The sequence below is a fragment of the Amphibalanus amphitrite genome, unplaced genomic scaffold (genome assembly GCF_019059575.1).
Source record: "Amphibalanus amphitrite isolate SeventyFive unplaced genomic scaffold, NRLGWU_Aamphi_draft 000051F_arrow, whole genome shotgun sequence".
In the NCBI taxonomy this organism is placed as follows: domain Eukaryota; kingdom Metazoa; phylum Arthropoda; class Thecostraca; order Balanomorpha; family Balanidae; genus Amphibalanus; species Amphibalanus amphitrite.
Window position 1 is genome coordinate 821,886 of NW_024881547.1, and position 16,270 is coordinate 838,155.

General features: G+C 50.3%; 1 protein-coding gene across 1 annotated transcript in view; it reads left to right on the forward strand.

Moving 5' to 3' along the window:
• Positions 1-16,144, forward strand: part of LOC122377804 (neurogenic locus notch homolog protein 2-like) — a 63,927-nt gene extending 47,783 nt beyond the window's left edge. The window contains exons 20-23 of the mRNA XM_043358233.1: positions 13,478-13,573; positions 13,881-14,015; positions 14,899-15,136; positions 15,473-16,144. Coding sequence (XP_043214168.1) covers positions 13,478-13,573; positions 13,881-14,015; positions 14,899-15,136; positions 15,473-15,551 — 548 coding nt within the window. The 3' untranslated portion in view covers positions 15,552-16,144. The remainder of the gene's footprint in view (positions 1-13,477; positions 13,574-13,880; positions 14,016-14,898; positions 15,137-15,472) is intronic.
• Positions 16,145-16,270: the final 126 nt, after the last annotated feature.

Consider the following 16,270-nt stretch of genomic DNA (forward strand, 5'->3'; position numbering starts at 1 on the left):
CGAAAATCGAAAAACTTTTGGGATTTTTTGGCTATTATATCTATTTCTTTTTATTTTTGGGGTCAACTTCAAAAACAAAATCGAGAGAACAGTATAGTAGCCCTGGTAATTCTACACATTTCATGTCTTGAACATTTTTATGCATAATCAAATTTATAGACCTGACAGCTCTTCCCGCGAAGCTTTTCTTTTGGTCGACAATGGCAGAAATGACGTCACTCCGACGTAGCGGCCAACTTATCATAGCCTTTGGAAAAAAAATTTGGTCACAATGTGCAAAAGGGTACTGAAAGTTTGGTGAAGATCGGCGCAGCGGTTCTGGAGATATATCGAAAAAAAACTAAAGATGGATGCAAAAAATGCCCCCCCCCCCCCCCACCGCCTTGAGGGTTAAGCTAGATCCTTTTTTTTGCATGGGTGGACTCTACAGGGCTACCAAACTGATTTCGGACTTTCGAAATGTTGAATATTTTGAAAATTATAAATATAAAAACTCAGAAATTGTATTTTTTATTTTTTTACATATACGTTTCTGAATGAAAAAAAGCAGAATATGACCACGTTTCCATGGGCATCACTGATCCGGATCAGTAAAAATGGATTAGCTAATCCAGTATAGTTAGACAATATATGAAAATGAAAATAAGGGATTAACTGATTATATAAGCCTAATCCACTTGGAATTATATCATGTAACGAAGAGTTCGAGAAATATAATACGATTTAAGTTTGCTGATCCGGATCAGTGATGCCCATGGAAACGGGGTCTATATGTGTTTGAACACATATGCGTTGAATGTATGTGAACTTCATCTGACAAACACCTTTTTTGTTGAAAAATGTCAACTTCAAAATTTGACCATTTTTGACCTAAAGTGACCTGACCTGACCTCAGCTATATTCAGCTAAAATGGCCTAAACTGACACATACAACACTGATTTCGATATATATGGCCTACATGAACCATAAAACATGTCTCACGTCACCGATTCACGATATAAAGCTTTCGTGACCTGGGATGAGATGGCCTTGACCTGAAAAATTCGAAGTACAAGTTCGGTACCCTCAGGTTATGTTACGCATATATTCACGAGTGTGCAAACAAAAAATGAGCCTGATCTGATTTGTTGGCCGGCGCCCAGAGTGCCAAGACGCTGATATTTTTACTTTGACCTGACCTGTGACGTCATCGATGACCTCGAGGTCAATGACATTAGGCTTCGCTCAACAATATTTCCAGGGCTACCAGGGGCCGTTTGAATTTTGACAATCGGCCCAGTAGTTTCGGAGTTAGGAGCCCCCCCCCCCCCCACTGTAACGTGCTGTAACGTGCTGTGGGGCGCGTTAGAGCACATACCCCAGTGAGGCGTGGGTTAACAAATAAAAAAACACGTTGATTTCCGACGCTGGGAAATGCCCGCAATGATACCCACCCCACCACCCTCCCCCTACCCGGTCCAACAGGGTCTCAAGGAAATTCAACAACATGAACCGAAACAAAGGCTGCGATCTTTGCTGGAAATGGCACTCGTGAGATAAGTATTATTATGCTGAAGATACAACGACTTACTTGTTATTTCCGAGTATCCTCCACCGTCAGCTACGCTAACCACCCACACAATCACCGTTCAAATATTTAAAACCACGGAGCACCTTCACAACGCCGGCGCGCGGCCGGAACTGACATGGCGGCGCCGCTGCAGCAGAGTCAGACGCACGTGGATTGTTAGTAAGGGTGTAGTGTTGTCATGGTGTTGCCATGGTATACCTTACCATAGCAGCAGAAGCACACCCAGGGAACTGTTGCAAGAAATTTCTGGCCTTTCGTCCATAAAACTATTAATTGCTCAGGGTCTCAGCTAGTCCTTGGATGACGCTCCTTCCAACATATCAAAAATTGGCAAACACCTCTATGGAAAGGAGGAGACTTGATCGCCGAATTCACCTGCTGGATCCGCCCGTGGAAAGGTTGATTTTACTATGGTAGGGAATATTAGCTTACGAGGGTATCTACTAGCCTCAGGTGGTTACCACCTTGTAAACTGGGGTACAAAACCACCCCTGATAAACGTAACCATGGTAATATCAACATGTCAAGGCAGGATAGTATTCAGCACCATAGTAGGCTGGTAGTAATATGATGGTAGGCTGATGGTAAAATTTACCAAAGCTAGTAACTTAGTAAATTGATGGTAAAAACTTTTTTCAGTGTTCCGGGGACGTTAGTGGGGTTTCGGGGAGCACACATGCGTACGGCCGTACGGCCATCCTTACGGATGTGCGCGGCACGAACACCTGATTCTTCTCACGTCTGTTCTTGGCTGGATTGGGCTTCCGTCCGATTCCGTCCTCCTCAGTCACAGATCAGAAAGTCTGGAAGTGTTCTTTGGTAGCTGAGAGACGGTGTGTATTTTCTGCCAACGGGATTGAGCATTGTGCTCAATTACTAGGTGCACATAGTAGATAGTACGGCATGCTGGTAGATGATACTTATCAATGCACCAGGCACCTTGCACGGTTAGCTCGAGCACTATGCAGCTAGATTTGCATGTGTTTCACTCAAAACTTTTACTTAATCAGCGATGTCAGTGCCTAAAAAGACATTTTTACACCTTAAAATTCACTTTTTATTCTTGATATCACATTCTTTTGTATTCACAATTGTTCCATTGATTAAAAATTGTAACTTACTCACAGGCACAGTGTAGATATCTGCCTGTTGAATTAGTGATTTATAAAACAAGTTGAAGTGTGTTAAATTAGTTTCAAGAACATCTTGGAAGTATTAGGACAATACTGTCATTGGCTGCCATTTGCATTTTGTTTTCGGCATAACATCAATATTCAATATATCTCCCCTAAATGAACAGTAATTTCAGAACATTTATAATCCCTTATAGGTAGCATTTTTATGGCAATTCAGTCGGCTATTTTTTGCATGAGTGATATCTAAGATTTCTTTACTCAACAATCTTCAGTAGTAGTTTCGCATGATCACTGCACGCGGTGCATGTCTCCCCTGCACTGTGCACTAGTGGTACACTGCACTCGCACCTTACACCTCTTTCCACCGCTCTTTTAGCTGGCGACGGAACATCAGAGAAGTACGGAGGCATCGACGGCTACTATCCTCACAATCCCGCCCGCTTTGACATGACTGACTCTTCCGATCGCATTAAGGGAGCTTTCGGTACCTGGGGTGGCAGCTATCTGCCTCCCTGGAAGGAATTCTCCCCTGGCTTCTATGCAAACGGATCGGCGATCCCCCCGGGATCTCCTGGTTTTGACGACTTTACCGACTTTGGTCCCTATGACCCAGCGCTTCTCGGCGCTGCCGTGACCGACGACGGAACTGGTAATGACACTTTGCCACCGTGGCTAGACGACAAAGATGGACTTGGACAAGCTGCCAACGACAAGGTGCCCACTGTCTCCCCTTCACCTCGTGTATCAGCACAGACTGGTCCGTTAGCAAACGTGGGGAAGGCAGTCAGAAAAGGTGTGACCCCACAGACAGGGGTAACAGCGACGACGACACAAAAGACCAACCAAGGACAAGGAGTTCTTGAATCGAGCCAGGCTCGGAAGCAGACTGGAGGAGGAAGTGGCGATGGCGATACTTCGCCCACATCTCCTGGCGATTCTGTAGTTGGCAGAAGTGGCGGCGGGGCGAGGGGATCGGATGACGTGCTAGCGGGCTCTGCTGGTGGAGCTGGTTCAGGCAGCAGCGGAGGGGACGAAGGTCTCGAATCAGGAGTCAGTCGCGGTGGTTTTGGCTACAGGAAGCCTTTGAAGAGCACATCTGGATCCGGATGGGAGAGCGGTGCCTTGGGATCCACGTCGAGCTCTGGTTCTGGTAGCGGATGGGAAGACTCGGGATCTCCGCCTGACTATTATGGTAGCGAAATCGGAGAATCGTCTTCGGGGCTCATAGTCATTCTGCCGGGCTCTGGGAGACAGGATTTCGGTGGCAGTCAAGATGATGTGCAATCAGAAAGATCCGGGGTCGGTGGAGGTGTGAAAGAACAAGCTCCATCTGCGTCGGTTAGTGGGAGTTCTGGCAGTAGCTGGGGAGACGATGAACTGCCCTCAGTGGGAAGCGTCCGCAAGTCGTCTGGCTCTGGCTGGGCGGATGGCGAATTTCCCGTATTGCCAGGCTTCAACATAGACCCGGACTTTATGGGATATGTGAACAGACGACCGACTATCGAGTTCCCCATCCGCCGACCCACCAAACCTCGTAAGGATGCTCAAGTAACTGGAGTTGATAGCACAACAGGACCAGGGACAAGACCTAGTGATGGTAGACAAGGAAGCGGTGTCGGGTCTCCACCTAGGAAGGCAGGTGACACACCTACTGCACAAACACCAGGCATCGTGGGATCAAGGCCAGGTGACCCCATTGGGCCCTCAAAGGCAGGCGCAACGGGCAGCTCACCCGTGCGAAAACCCGTCATTGCTGGTGGAGTCGGCAGGAAACCAAGACCTGACTCTGGTGTCAAACAACCTGAAGGACTCGGCGGTGGTCCCGGCAGATTTGAAAATACTAGGTCGCCAACGGACAGCAGAAGGAAAAAGATAGCGGAGGGAAGTAAAACATCCACTCCTGGTGAAACTGCTACGTCTGTTAGCCGAGGTGAAACCTCAAAATCTGTTGCAGGTAAGCCTTTACCGCTGGGTGGAGGAGACAGGTCGCCATTGGCTGATAATCGTGCCAAATTCAGACCCACTAATGGCCCTTCTAGCGTTGAAGGAGATGTTCAAAAGCCAGAGTCTGTTCGAGGACGGCCCTCAGCTACTGGAATCACAAGACCAGGAACTGCTGTTGGTGGCACACGACGAGTGCAAGGAAGCTCGCCCACTGATTCTACTGGCAGCAGAACAACACCTCTTGCACAAACATTTGGTGGCACTCGCGAAAAATTTGAGGATAACGCGAGAAGGCCTATTCTTGGCGGAGAATCGCAGACACCAGGAAATGTCAACGCTAAAACTCCATCATCGACTGGTGTTCGTACGAGCGATCCCATGCCAGTTGAGGGTGGTGGAATGCCTGCAGAAGCCGGAAACCGAAGACGACCATCTGGAGGAAGACCTATCGACCGAGGGCAGGCACCCGTATCCGATGGAGAAAGGAAGAGAGTCAGCACTGGGGTAGATGAGACCGGTGGAGCAGAGGGCAAGCCTAGTTCTGGTTCTGGAAGCAGAATTGCTGGATTGCCGAATGGACGACCTGGTTCAATCGTTGGAGACAAGAAAACATCAACTAGTCCTGCACCACAGAGATTAGGGCCTGCAGGCGAAAACAAAGCTGCCTTAGGTGGAGCGAGAAGAAGACCTGGCTCATCTGCCGGTGGCCTGTTGGAACCAAACAGACCAGGCTCTGCAACAGGAACGAAAAATGGTCTTGGAAAGCAAAATAAATCTGACTCGCCGGACGCGACCTCGTCAAGAGTTACAACTACGCCAAGCAATGGAAGAAAACCGGCTGCATTTGGCAGAAAGCCAACATCTCAGGATATTGATTCCACGTCTGCTTCGAGAGGGCCTGTTGTAGGCCTAGCGCCTGGCACAACACGGGTGGATGCGAGCAGCGCTGGTCCCACATCTGCAGGAAGAGGGTCTGGTACTACTCGTCAACCGGCTGATGCTTTCAGTGGCAGAAAAAGGCCGGCGATTGCAGATGTTGATAGACCAAGTGGTGGCGGTGAGCCAACTGCTAAAGTACCAAAACCTGGCATTGGAGCTCGACAAACATCCTCGAACGAAGGAAAGACAACTGATAGGAAAACAACAGCAACCTCCAGTCGAAACCCAACAGGAAGAGTCAAATCGCCCGCTTCTTCGTCCCGATTGCCCGCTGCTGGTAAGGGGACACCTGAGATCATTGGTGGAAAACTGGGGACTAGTACGAGTAAAAGGAATCCAGATCCTGCCATCGATTCAAGAAATCCCGTGGCAGCTGGTAAAACAAAAGCTTCTAAATCCACTCCGACACCATCAGGATCGACCGTCACGCGTGGAAGTGCAGAATCAACTAGCAGCTCCCTGAAACCATCTCCCGCTTCTGTTAGTATCGCTCCTATCCTTGATAATGCCAGGAAAACTGAATCTGCTAGCACCGTTGGTGGCATGCAATCATCTAATGGCAAACCTAAAACGCCTATCATATTGCCTGATATTGGGGATGGTTATTTGCCACCCACTTCAGAATTTGTACCACCCAAAACCGGCTATTATGGGCAGATACCATCAATTCCTTTTTCGATCCGCCGAACGCCGAATAAAGAACCTGGACCTCAGACGTCCACATCTGGGCCAAGCAGCAGCAGACCAGAATCTTCTATTACGGCAACAGGTACTTCTGTGGCGGGATCTGAAACCCCTAAGCAATTTGGAGGGAAAGCAGGGCCTGCAACTAGACCAAGTGATCCTCTACCCAGTACTACGGGCTCAACGTCTGCCACAGCAACGAGGGGGCCAGGGTCTGTGTTTGAACCCAGCGGGCCTATAACACCTAGTGCCGATGCTGGCCAAGCACCTGGGTCTTCAAGACGCGGAACAACGAATGCAATTTCGGTGTCAGGCTCTAGAGACCCAGGATCAGAAACTAGAACACCTGGGACTGTTGTTTCACCTGGACCAGGTATCAGGAAACCAGGCTCACCGTCAGATAGACCTAAAGCAGATAAAAGACCAGGATCTATCTCTGCATCTCGTAATCCGGAATCACCTAACAGGATTCCAGAATCTGAGCCTGAAAGTGGCAGACCTGTAAGCACAAGTGGGACACTAGGATCAACATCGGTATCTGTGAAACCTGGGACAAAGAGCAGAATACCATCAAATGAAAATAACGTTGACGGAGCTCGCAGACCCGGCCCAGGGAACAGAAGACCAGGATCCAACATTGGTACTGGAACGTCCACGAGACCTTCGAAACCCATTCTTGGAATCGGTAGGCCGAAACCAGATGATAGCAAACGGTCAGGAGATCAAGTGGGATCTGGTAATCCCAGAGCACCAAACAGAAGGCCGAGCCTGTCAAGGCCTGGGTCGACGGCGCCAGGCCTCGTATCTGAAGTTGGTATGCCAGAGACCATAGATAAAATCCCAACGTCTGTAATTGAAACTGGTAAACCTGGATCGTCGGGCTCGGAGACTGATTCTGTGCCTGGGTCTGCGAGGCCGGGAACAAACATAGGAATACCCGGGCCTCTTTCAGGAAATGATAAAGCTGGTGCTTCAAATATATTCCCCAAGGCTACATCTGGAAAGCCTGGAGCAAGCAAAAATTCAGCACGTGTAACGCCAGGCTCAGGGACAAACAGAAGGCCTGCACCAGTCCGCAAGACAACAAAGCCTTCTGGAGATGACCAATCAGGAATACAACCTGGATTGCCAGGATCTTCTGGTGGGATCACAACATCTGACTCGACAAAGCGTAGACCTGGATTTACGGTTGATAGCCCGAGAGGGGGCAATGACATTCCAGGCTCACTGTCAGGGACGGACCAACCTAAAACAAATAGAATACCAGGGTTTGTGCTACAGCCTGGAAAGCCTGGGGAAAGAACACCTGGATCCACCAGCCCTGGGTCAACCAGCAGATCGCCTGGCTCTGGTACCAGAACGCAAAGTCCGGGAACATCCGATAGAACGCCGGGGATTGTACAGAGCTCTAATAAGCCAAGTTCAACACGTGACGGAGGCCCGGGATCTGTTGTAGGTATTGGCAAGACCGGTTCATCAATCAAAACCGCGGAACCTGCATTTGGATCGAGACCTGGACTCACTAGCAATGCGGGAGACCGTACATCCGGACCAGTTCAGCCAGGAACAGCAAGTAAAACGCCATTGCCAAGTTTGGAGGCTATTCAGTCCGCGGCACCAAAAAGAACCCCAGAAGCTGTAACTGAATCCAGTAGCCCTGAAGCCGGGAGCAGGGCTCCGCTGCCGGGGCCTACCGCGGGAGTTTCTGGTAGACCAGTGACAGGCAACAGGTCCCCAGGGTCCTTTGGTACTCCTGACAAGCGAGGCCCGGGTCGTGTACCGGTATCGAGTAGACCCGAAACAGACAGGGTACCGGGACGCATTGGAACGGACAACTCACGTGCACCAAATCGAGTGTCCGTGCCTGCTAAAGAAACTGGTAAGCCTGAATTGTCAACAATCAGTGGGCAAAGGCCGGTATCTCTCAGGCCCGGAACAGCTAATAGGACGCCGGGATCCGTTGCCGGGAAGACAGAGACACCAAGCGAGGTGATCCAGGAAGCCGAAAAGTCAAAACAAACCACTCGTATCCCCGGATTAGGTGGGTCGTCTAAAAAACCTGGACCAACAAGCAAACTGCCAGGGTCTTCAGCTGAAATTGGTGCACCTGGGACAACGGGTTCGCTTGGATCAGTTGGAGGGAACAATAGACCTGGATTGTCAGTCAGAGAACCTGGCTCAGTATCGAGCAGGCCTACGGCAGGTAGAAGAACAACAGGTTCCGTTAGAGGAACCAATAAACCTGGGGCACCAAATACAAGACTAACATCTATCTCCTCCAATCCTGGATCTACTTCTACTGCAACGAGAGTTACAGCAGGCCCTCGAGAGTCTGCATCCGGCGTAAACACGCCTAGCTCGGTATCAGGAATTGGCAAGTTTGGAAGACCTAGAAGACCTGGCTCTGTTGCAGTGCCCAGTAAGTCATCATCAGGTCGTGTAACCCCAGGGTCCCCGTCGAATCCTGAAATAAGTGGATCCTTTGATAAAGATTCAGAAGCACCCAGAGTTGTATCTACTGGTGGAAAGAAAACAGAAAGTAAGGATCTTCCGGACATTGGAGATGGCTATTTGCCGCCAGACTCAGAGTTCACTCCCCCTAAGACAAGCTACGCGGGTCTTCCTCCGTCTTCTGGCAGACCTTTCAATAGAAGTCCGTCACTCCTGAACAAACCAGAAACATCGACCGATCCGAAATATGGTAACAGACCTGGACAAATAGTGACTTCGGCACAGTCTGACCCGAAATTGCGTCCAAATGCCGTTCCTACAGGTCAACGGATTCCTCCTCCAAGTCGTCAAGCAGGCGTTTTAAAGCGACCCATTGCCTCCAAACCTTTGCCAGAGGTTCCTGAAAAAGAACCAACGGGCCCTGATGGCCGTGGGCGAGAGCCCCCTAGAAGGACCACAGTTAACGGAAAATTACCAGGATCTTCTCAGCAAAAGATACCTGTCCCTGGCAGACGCCGCCCTATATCAGTTGGCAAGACAAAACAAGAGCCGAATACAAGTGTCGCCAAGCCTCTGCCTCAGCGAGGAACTGGAACAGCACCTCAAAGACGTCCATCACGGCCAGTAAGCCGCCGACCAAGTGTTGAACAAGGCTCTTCTGGAGATCCCAGCAGTTCTCAGACACCTGAGGTACAGCAGTCCTCTCGGGGCTCACTTCAGTCAGTTTCTGGACGACCAACAGCGGCGGACAGGCCTAGCGTCCGGCCACCAGCAAATGTGTCTCCTCAACGTGTGAGGCCTGGTTTGTCCAGTCGTCGACCAGCCTCCGGACCAGGCATCTCCGTACCTCGTCCTGTTGGTCAGGGTCCCGATTCTCCTAGCCAGATTGGTAGCAGTCGACCGAATTCCCAAACCTCACCACAACGGCAGACATCTCGGCCTACAAGCGGAACAGGGGGCCGGCCTAGCACCTTCCAAGCTGGGGGAGTATCTGGACCATTGCGTCCCCGCCCCGTTTCTCGTCGACCTGGGTCTGGTGTCAGTGAAGAGCCCAAACAAATAACTTCAGGTGGCTCCAGCCAACGGCAGCAACCGCGGCCGATCAATAGACGTCCAAGCAGCGCCATTGGCCAGGCCGCAGCTACAAAGCCCTCAGGTGATAAATTGCCGCAGATCTCGCGACCTGGTAGTCGTCAGCCAAGTCGCACTAGACCGACTGGTGTGTCTCAACCAACAGCGCTCAGTTCGGGCGAAAGCCTACGACCTCTTCCGGTAAATGGCCGTCCGAAGCCCACCGGGCAGAGAGGTGAGACGCCTGAATCATTGCCCACAAGGCCTCTGGGTGGAGATGGAACAGGCACCGCCCAGCCAAGTGGATCCGTAAATGAAGTTTCTCCACAGGGTCCGACGTCTGTTCCTAAGAGCAGACCTAGTTTTGGTAGGGTCCCCAGTTCCAGACCAAACAATCAGACATCGCCTCAAAGGCGGCCTTCTTCCCGAGCTCCAGTTAGTCGGTCAGGCTCAATCCAGACTTCCAGTGATCCGAAGCCAGCGGCTGAAAAGTTCTCCCCAGCACGCAGACCGCGCCCTGCTTACAGTCGACCAGCATCCAGCAAACCAGCTGATCCTAAACAAACGGCGATTCCCGAATCTCGTCCAGACCAGACAATTAACCCTGTTCTTAATCAGCCCAAAACTCCCGGGATTGCGGATTCATCCATATCGACATCCCCTCAGAGACGTCCTCGTCCACCTTACTCGCAACCGATCACTGGCGTCCAAACGGACTCGTCCCAAACAAAGGCAGGTGAATCTCCTGAAAAGCAACCCGTTGCTGCCATCCGTCCGTCATCCTCTGGAGGACAACAAAAGCTTTCTTCGAAGCCTGAAACGTCCCCGCAGAGAAAACGACCTCGGCCTGCCTACAGTCGCCCGAGCTTGCCAAGACAGCCAAGCTTTCCCCAGACTATAAGGGGTCAATCCCCTGTCAGCCAGAAGCCCGGTAGTTCCAGCCGTCGACCGATTGTTTCAACCGAGGGACAAAGGACAGGTGATCTTAGCCGAAGACCTTCCACCACAGGACAGTCTGAATCTCCGAAATCTGAGACTGATGCAGCTGTTCGACCTGACGTTCCCAGGAGAAGACCCGGTGCTGCTGCCATTCGAAGGCCGATTGCCACAGGACAGGAGCCCGGTGTGCCCAGCCGGAGGCCTATCGCAACTGGACAGGCTGGATCGCGTGAAACGGAGGGAGATCGGGAAGAGAAACCTGGTGCTCCTGTCCGAAGACCTTTTGTTACAGGAACGACTGGATCACCCGAAATAGAGGGAACTCGGGGACAAAGGCCTGGTGTTCCCGGCCGAAAACCTGTTGTTTCGGGACAAACTGGGTCACCCGAACTTGATGAGGGAACTCGGGGACAGAGACCTGGTGTTCCTAGCAGACGACCTGTTGCCTCGGGACGACCTGAGACATCCGGAACTGTGGGAGATCAAGTACAGACACCTGTTTCTCCCAGCAGAAGGCCTGCCTCCACAGAACAGGCGGGCTCGCCTGGAACGGGGGGAAATCAAGGACAGAGACCTGGTGGTTACAACCCAAGACCAGTAGCCACAGGACAGAGTCCTAGTGTCCCCAGTCGGAGACCTGCAAGACCTACTGCTGTGGAGCAAACTGGATCACCTGGAACAGAAGGAAGCGTTGGACGGAGACCTGGTTCTCCCAGCCGGCGTCCCTCTAACGGACAGCGCGTCTCGCCAGTAACAGATGTAGAAAAGCCTGGAGTCAAAATTTCCCGTTTTGACAATATACTGCCCGGTCCAACTATTCAGCCCGTGTTGGTGGGCTCAACTGACAGCCAGAATCTCGAGCCGACACCCAACAAACAATCATCTCGACCAGATCCGAAGGTAAGTTCGCGAAATCAGACCTCTGTTACTGATAGCAAGAGACCTGGGGCTACTGGGCAGACCTTCCCATCGCGCCCTGTCTCTGAGAGACCTAGGAGACCTTTGGGACGCCCCGACAGACTACCATCTACCACTGAGACAGGACGTCCTGACAAACGACCGACTGCCACTGAGACAGACTCAACTCGGCCCTCAGTGGGCGGAACTCCGCCACGGCGACGTCGACCCCTCGGCCGACCTCAGCCTGGGTCCCCCGGACAGACCGTATCGCCCCGACCGACTTCAGTAGGACAACCAGGACGACGACCTTCTCAGACACAGACGTCTCGCCCCGTGGACCGACAGCCTACGGACAACAGACCAGTAAAGACATCTCGACCGGTAACGACTGCCTCAAGGTCATCGACGACGACTCCGCTGCGTCCACCCAGTCCTTTCTCCTTCCGTCCTAGAACGACTGCCTCAAAGTCATCGACGACGACCCCGCTACGTCCACCGAGCCCTTTCTCCTTCCGTCCTGGAACCGTCGACATCGTGCCGAGCCTGGTGTTCAGCATGCTGCCTCCCAGCGAGGAACCCTTCAGCGGCGTCCAGCCTGGAGGATCCAGTGGTTCCAGTCCTGGAGACGTCGGTAGCGCCAGACCCCGAGATCCAGAAAGCGTCGGTCTCGAAACACGCGCACCAGAGCCCCTCAATCCGTCGGTCATCAAGGCGCAGAACGAGGGATTCTTCGGCTATCTTCCCCCACCGCCGTAGCTTACAGAATATGGACTGCTGCTCCCTTCTGGTTTCCTGAGTGTGGGTTTGCGGTAGTGCGCACTTGGTTTAAATTCGCATCCCGGGATACAGTATCGAAGTCCAGGTAGTGTAGTCAATATGTAATTAGTCACCTGTTTTCTATGTTAGTGTTTTGAGATAGGCGTGCCTTGTTAGAGATTTCCTTGTTCATCTTCGTTGGGTGTATTGAATTAGTTGTGCGCTAACATAGCCAAATAAATAACGTCATGATATTACACATTTTTGTTGAGCTGCTTCATAGATAACCTATCGATTCATAATAAATGAGTGGTGGACATCGTAAATATTTGTTTCGAAGTGCCTAAGTAAGCACTGACTGACCCCACGTAAGAAACGAGCATACTCTGCAGCAAAAAGGTTCCAGCATAATCAGGCTGATGAATGAATAATTGAAACTTTTTAGGGAAAACGGCAGAGGTAAACGTAACATCATTATGCGCATTGTGCATAGCATAACAGCATGATCATAACAACTATGAGGAATTAATTGGTATGGACCGCACTCAACATCAATATCGACGTTTTGATAAAATTCAGACCTACTTGGCCTTATGTTATTAGAATAATTTACCCAACATTCCACATGCTAGGCTGCGTTTTTTTTTTTGTCTTTTATGCATCATGACATTGAATTCACACGAGTACGACCAATTACATCTGAGCGGAACTGATTTGTTGGCCTCTGGCTGTTGCGGCTGCTGGGCAAGATGATTTACTGGTAAGTTGTGCACCCACCCGAAGGTTGTTGGGTACCTCACTCGCGTCACTGGGTTTCGGCGCGCCTCAGGCATGCTTACCGGGATGTTGGGTGGTCTGTTCCCCTGTTTAGCCTCATATTGCATGACCTTCCACGGGATTAAGGTAATGACGCATATGGTCGGGCACGTGGGATGTGATTGCCAGCATAATGAGAATGTAAGGGGTGATGTTTTGTGGGTACAAGTTACCATCAACAACGGATCAATAATTGCAGGCTATCGTATATGCATACTTTCAGAAAATAATATGTCATCTGACAACTGGACATGTATTTTTCCATTGCAGCCTGCAAGCAAGACGGCGAGATAATCGATATTGAGTGTAATAGCTGCACCTGTATCCAGGGCTACTTGCTCTGCTCGCAGGAGGAGTGTCCTCCAGGTAAGTGAACATGAGAACCCGGGGTAACGTTGGTGAACCTCAAAATCGAGCTGTTAAGGAAACGCACGCCTAGCTGTCTGTATTTTGCCTACACTTACGTTACCATATGTCAAATTTATCGTTATTAAATGTTCATTGTTCACTGTCATAATGTTAACTTCAATACGAATATTGCACTATGCAGACGCATAACAATTGTTAACTTTTTGCCCAACTTTATCAGTCACTTTACCGATCACCTATTTATTCACAAGATACCACTTACGTGTATCCGTGTTAATTATCTGACGTCTCCTCCCGTTCGCAGTGAAGCCCGGTTATTGCCCGCGACTCACCCGCGGTTACCGGGGCAGATGTGTCGAGGAGTGTACCAGCGACTATGACTGCTCAGAGGACGGAAAGTGCTGCAGCACAGGATGTGGTCACACCTGTCAGAAACCAGGTGAGACCCCATGGAAAGGAAGAAGCAAAGGAGAAATAAAAAACAATTCGTTCCAATAAAGTCCCTTCGCTGATTAGTACATCTCGATATTACGGTTAACAATTATTTACCGAATGACTAACAGGCCATTCAGAAGACATTTGCAATCGATCATTTCGATTTTGACACTGCAAGTTGACGAGGAAAACCATTTCACGGTCGTCCGTCATTGCGTACCGCAGTCTACTGCAGTGCCAATGAGAGCGGGGTAACGCCACTTCAGGGTCATTCAGCACATGAACGGGGTCATGTGAACTTCACACAGGGATTTTACTGGACCTGGCAAACCTCGAGCTACTGGAGTCATGATTTTTGAGTTAGCTGCTATCCGTTTTCAGAAATGTATCGACACGTTTACCTGCTACTGTGCAATGAACTGTCGAAATGCGGTGCTACTCGCATTGCTATATCAGATCATATCAGATACAACAGATTTATGTGCGATGTAACTGACAACGGTCCACCGGTAGCATACCTGATATCAACCCCATGGCCCGCCCCTTCCCGCAGCGTATGAGTTGGTGAGTTGCTCCAACGATATCACCCCGCTACCTTGACCTCTCCACGCAGTGTCTGTGTACTATGCATGCAGTCTTGATTCAAAGCACCGCGCATCGGTGCGGCGGATCCATCAAGCCCGACCGAAGAAAGGTTGCTAAATTTGAGAGTCACCGTGCCAATTGACCTGGGGATTGATGAGGATGTGAGCTAGTTTGGTGACTCAAATTTAGCGGCCCTTCCTCGGTCGGGCTTGATGGATCTACCGCACCGGTGCGCGGTACTTTCAAGACTGACAGTACACCCGTGTCAACATATCACTCCTACCCCCCCCCCCCTCCCACAGTATCGGAGATCGTCCACCCGTGTCGCACAGTGCGGTTCCGGTGCGGCGACCAGACGCGCTGTGCGGCCACGCGAGGTCTCTGTAAGCCCGGTCAGACGTGTCCGCTGCAGCCACTGTGCGTGAGCCGCTCGGCGCCCTTCTGTGAGAGCTGTCCGCCGGGCAAGGTGTGCGTCCTACAGAAGCGGCCGTGTCCCAGCGGCCACTGCCACCGACAGCCCATCTGCATCCAGCTCTACAGGTGGGTGGGAAGGGGTAGTGGGGCGCCGGGATCTACTGCAAGGATTTGAGTGATTTGGATACATTAATCATGTTTCTGGTTTTCTGATTTGGTGGCATGAATCCAACAAATGAGACATACGTTTGTACATTGCCATCGAAGTAGCCCGTGATGTTGATGCAAATTGGTTGAAAGTTTTTTATTCATGTGCCGGGAAAGTGGTAGTTCTTGGTCTTCTACATTCAGGTATTGCCTCCTCTGTCTGAATCATTCCAAAGGTGCTCTATCTTATCTCGCTTTCTTGGCTGTAGGTGCGAGTGAAGTCCTAATAATTGATAATCGCTCTTGTTCTTCCAGTGACGATACAATCTTCATGGAGGACGAGAAATTGGAGCTGGCAGTGATAGCTAAGCAAAACCCAAAGAAGTTCTTTTAAACATGAATCGTGGAAGCGTAATGTGTTAGTAGCGTAAGACATGTGTTCGCGTACCTATATTTATTAGTCCGACATTGCACCCTACCTTGAACTTATTTGTATGTTTCTGTGAATTGTCATATGCATGTATTTCGCTTGTGCTTGGCTTTCGAGACTTTCAGTTCGCACCGGCACCTTTGGCGTTTTACTTCCCACCTGTCTTTTTATTAGCCATTGGATTGTCGGGCATTTCCGTGGGTGTTTTATGGAATATGAATGCTTGAATATTGAACGGGACAAGTGGTAAGCACACATGACTTCTGTGATGTAACCGAGATTTGTGTGCGAGGAAGAGAGGCTCGTGGAATGCTGCATGTGTGAGTTGTCATACGCTAGACGAAGTTACCAGCCATTGTCACTGTAGGTAGTTGCTTTGTGGTGATAGCGTTGAATCAGAACGTGTGCCGTTTTTAAAACCGATATACGTATGCCAACTTGTCACTGGATGCATAGATACTATGAAGGTATGGGTGTCGTATGTCTCAACTGCTGGTTGCCTTGAAGGCTTGATGAAACTTTTAATTGTATAATTGAAATTACATCGATGCATAGAATTGTGTTGATTTTGTGAGGATGACTTCCACTGTCGTTCTCATTTTTTTAAATATCTCCCGTCGTTCGGGACACCATGCCATCATGCTCACACCGACTCAGCGTCCCTCCCCTCCCCCTCCCTCCCT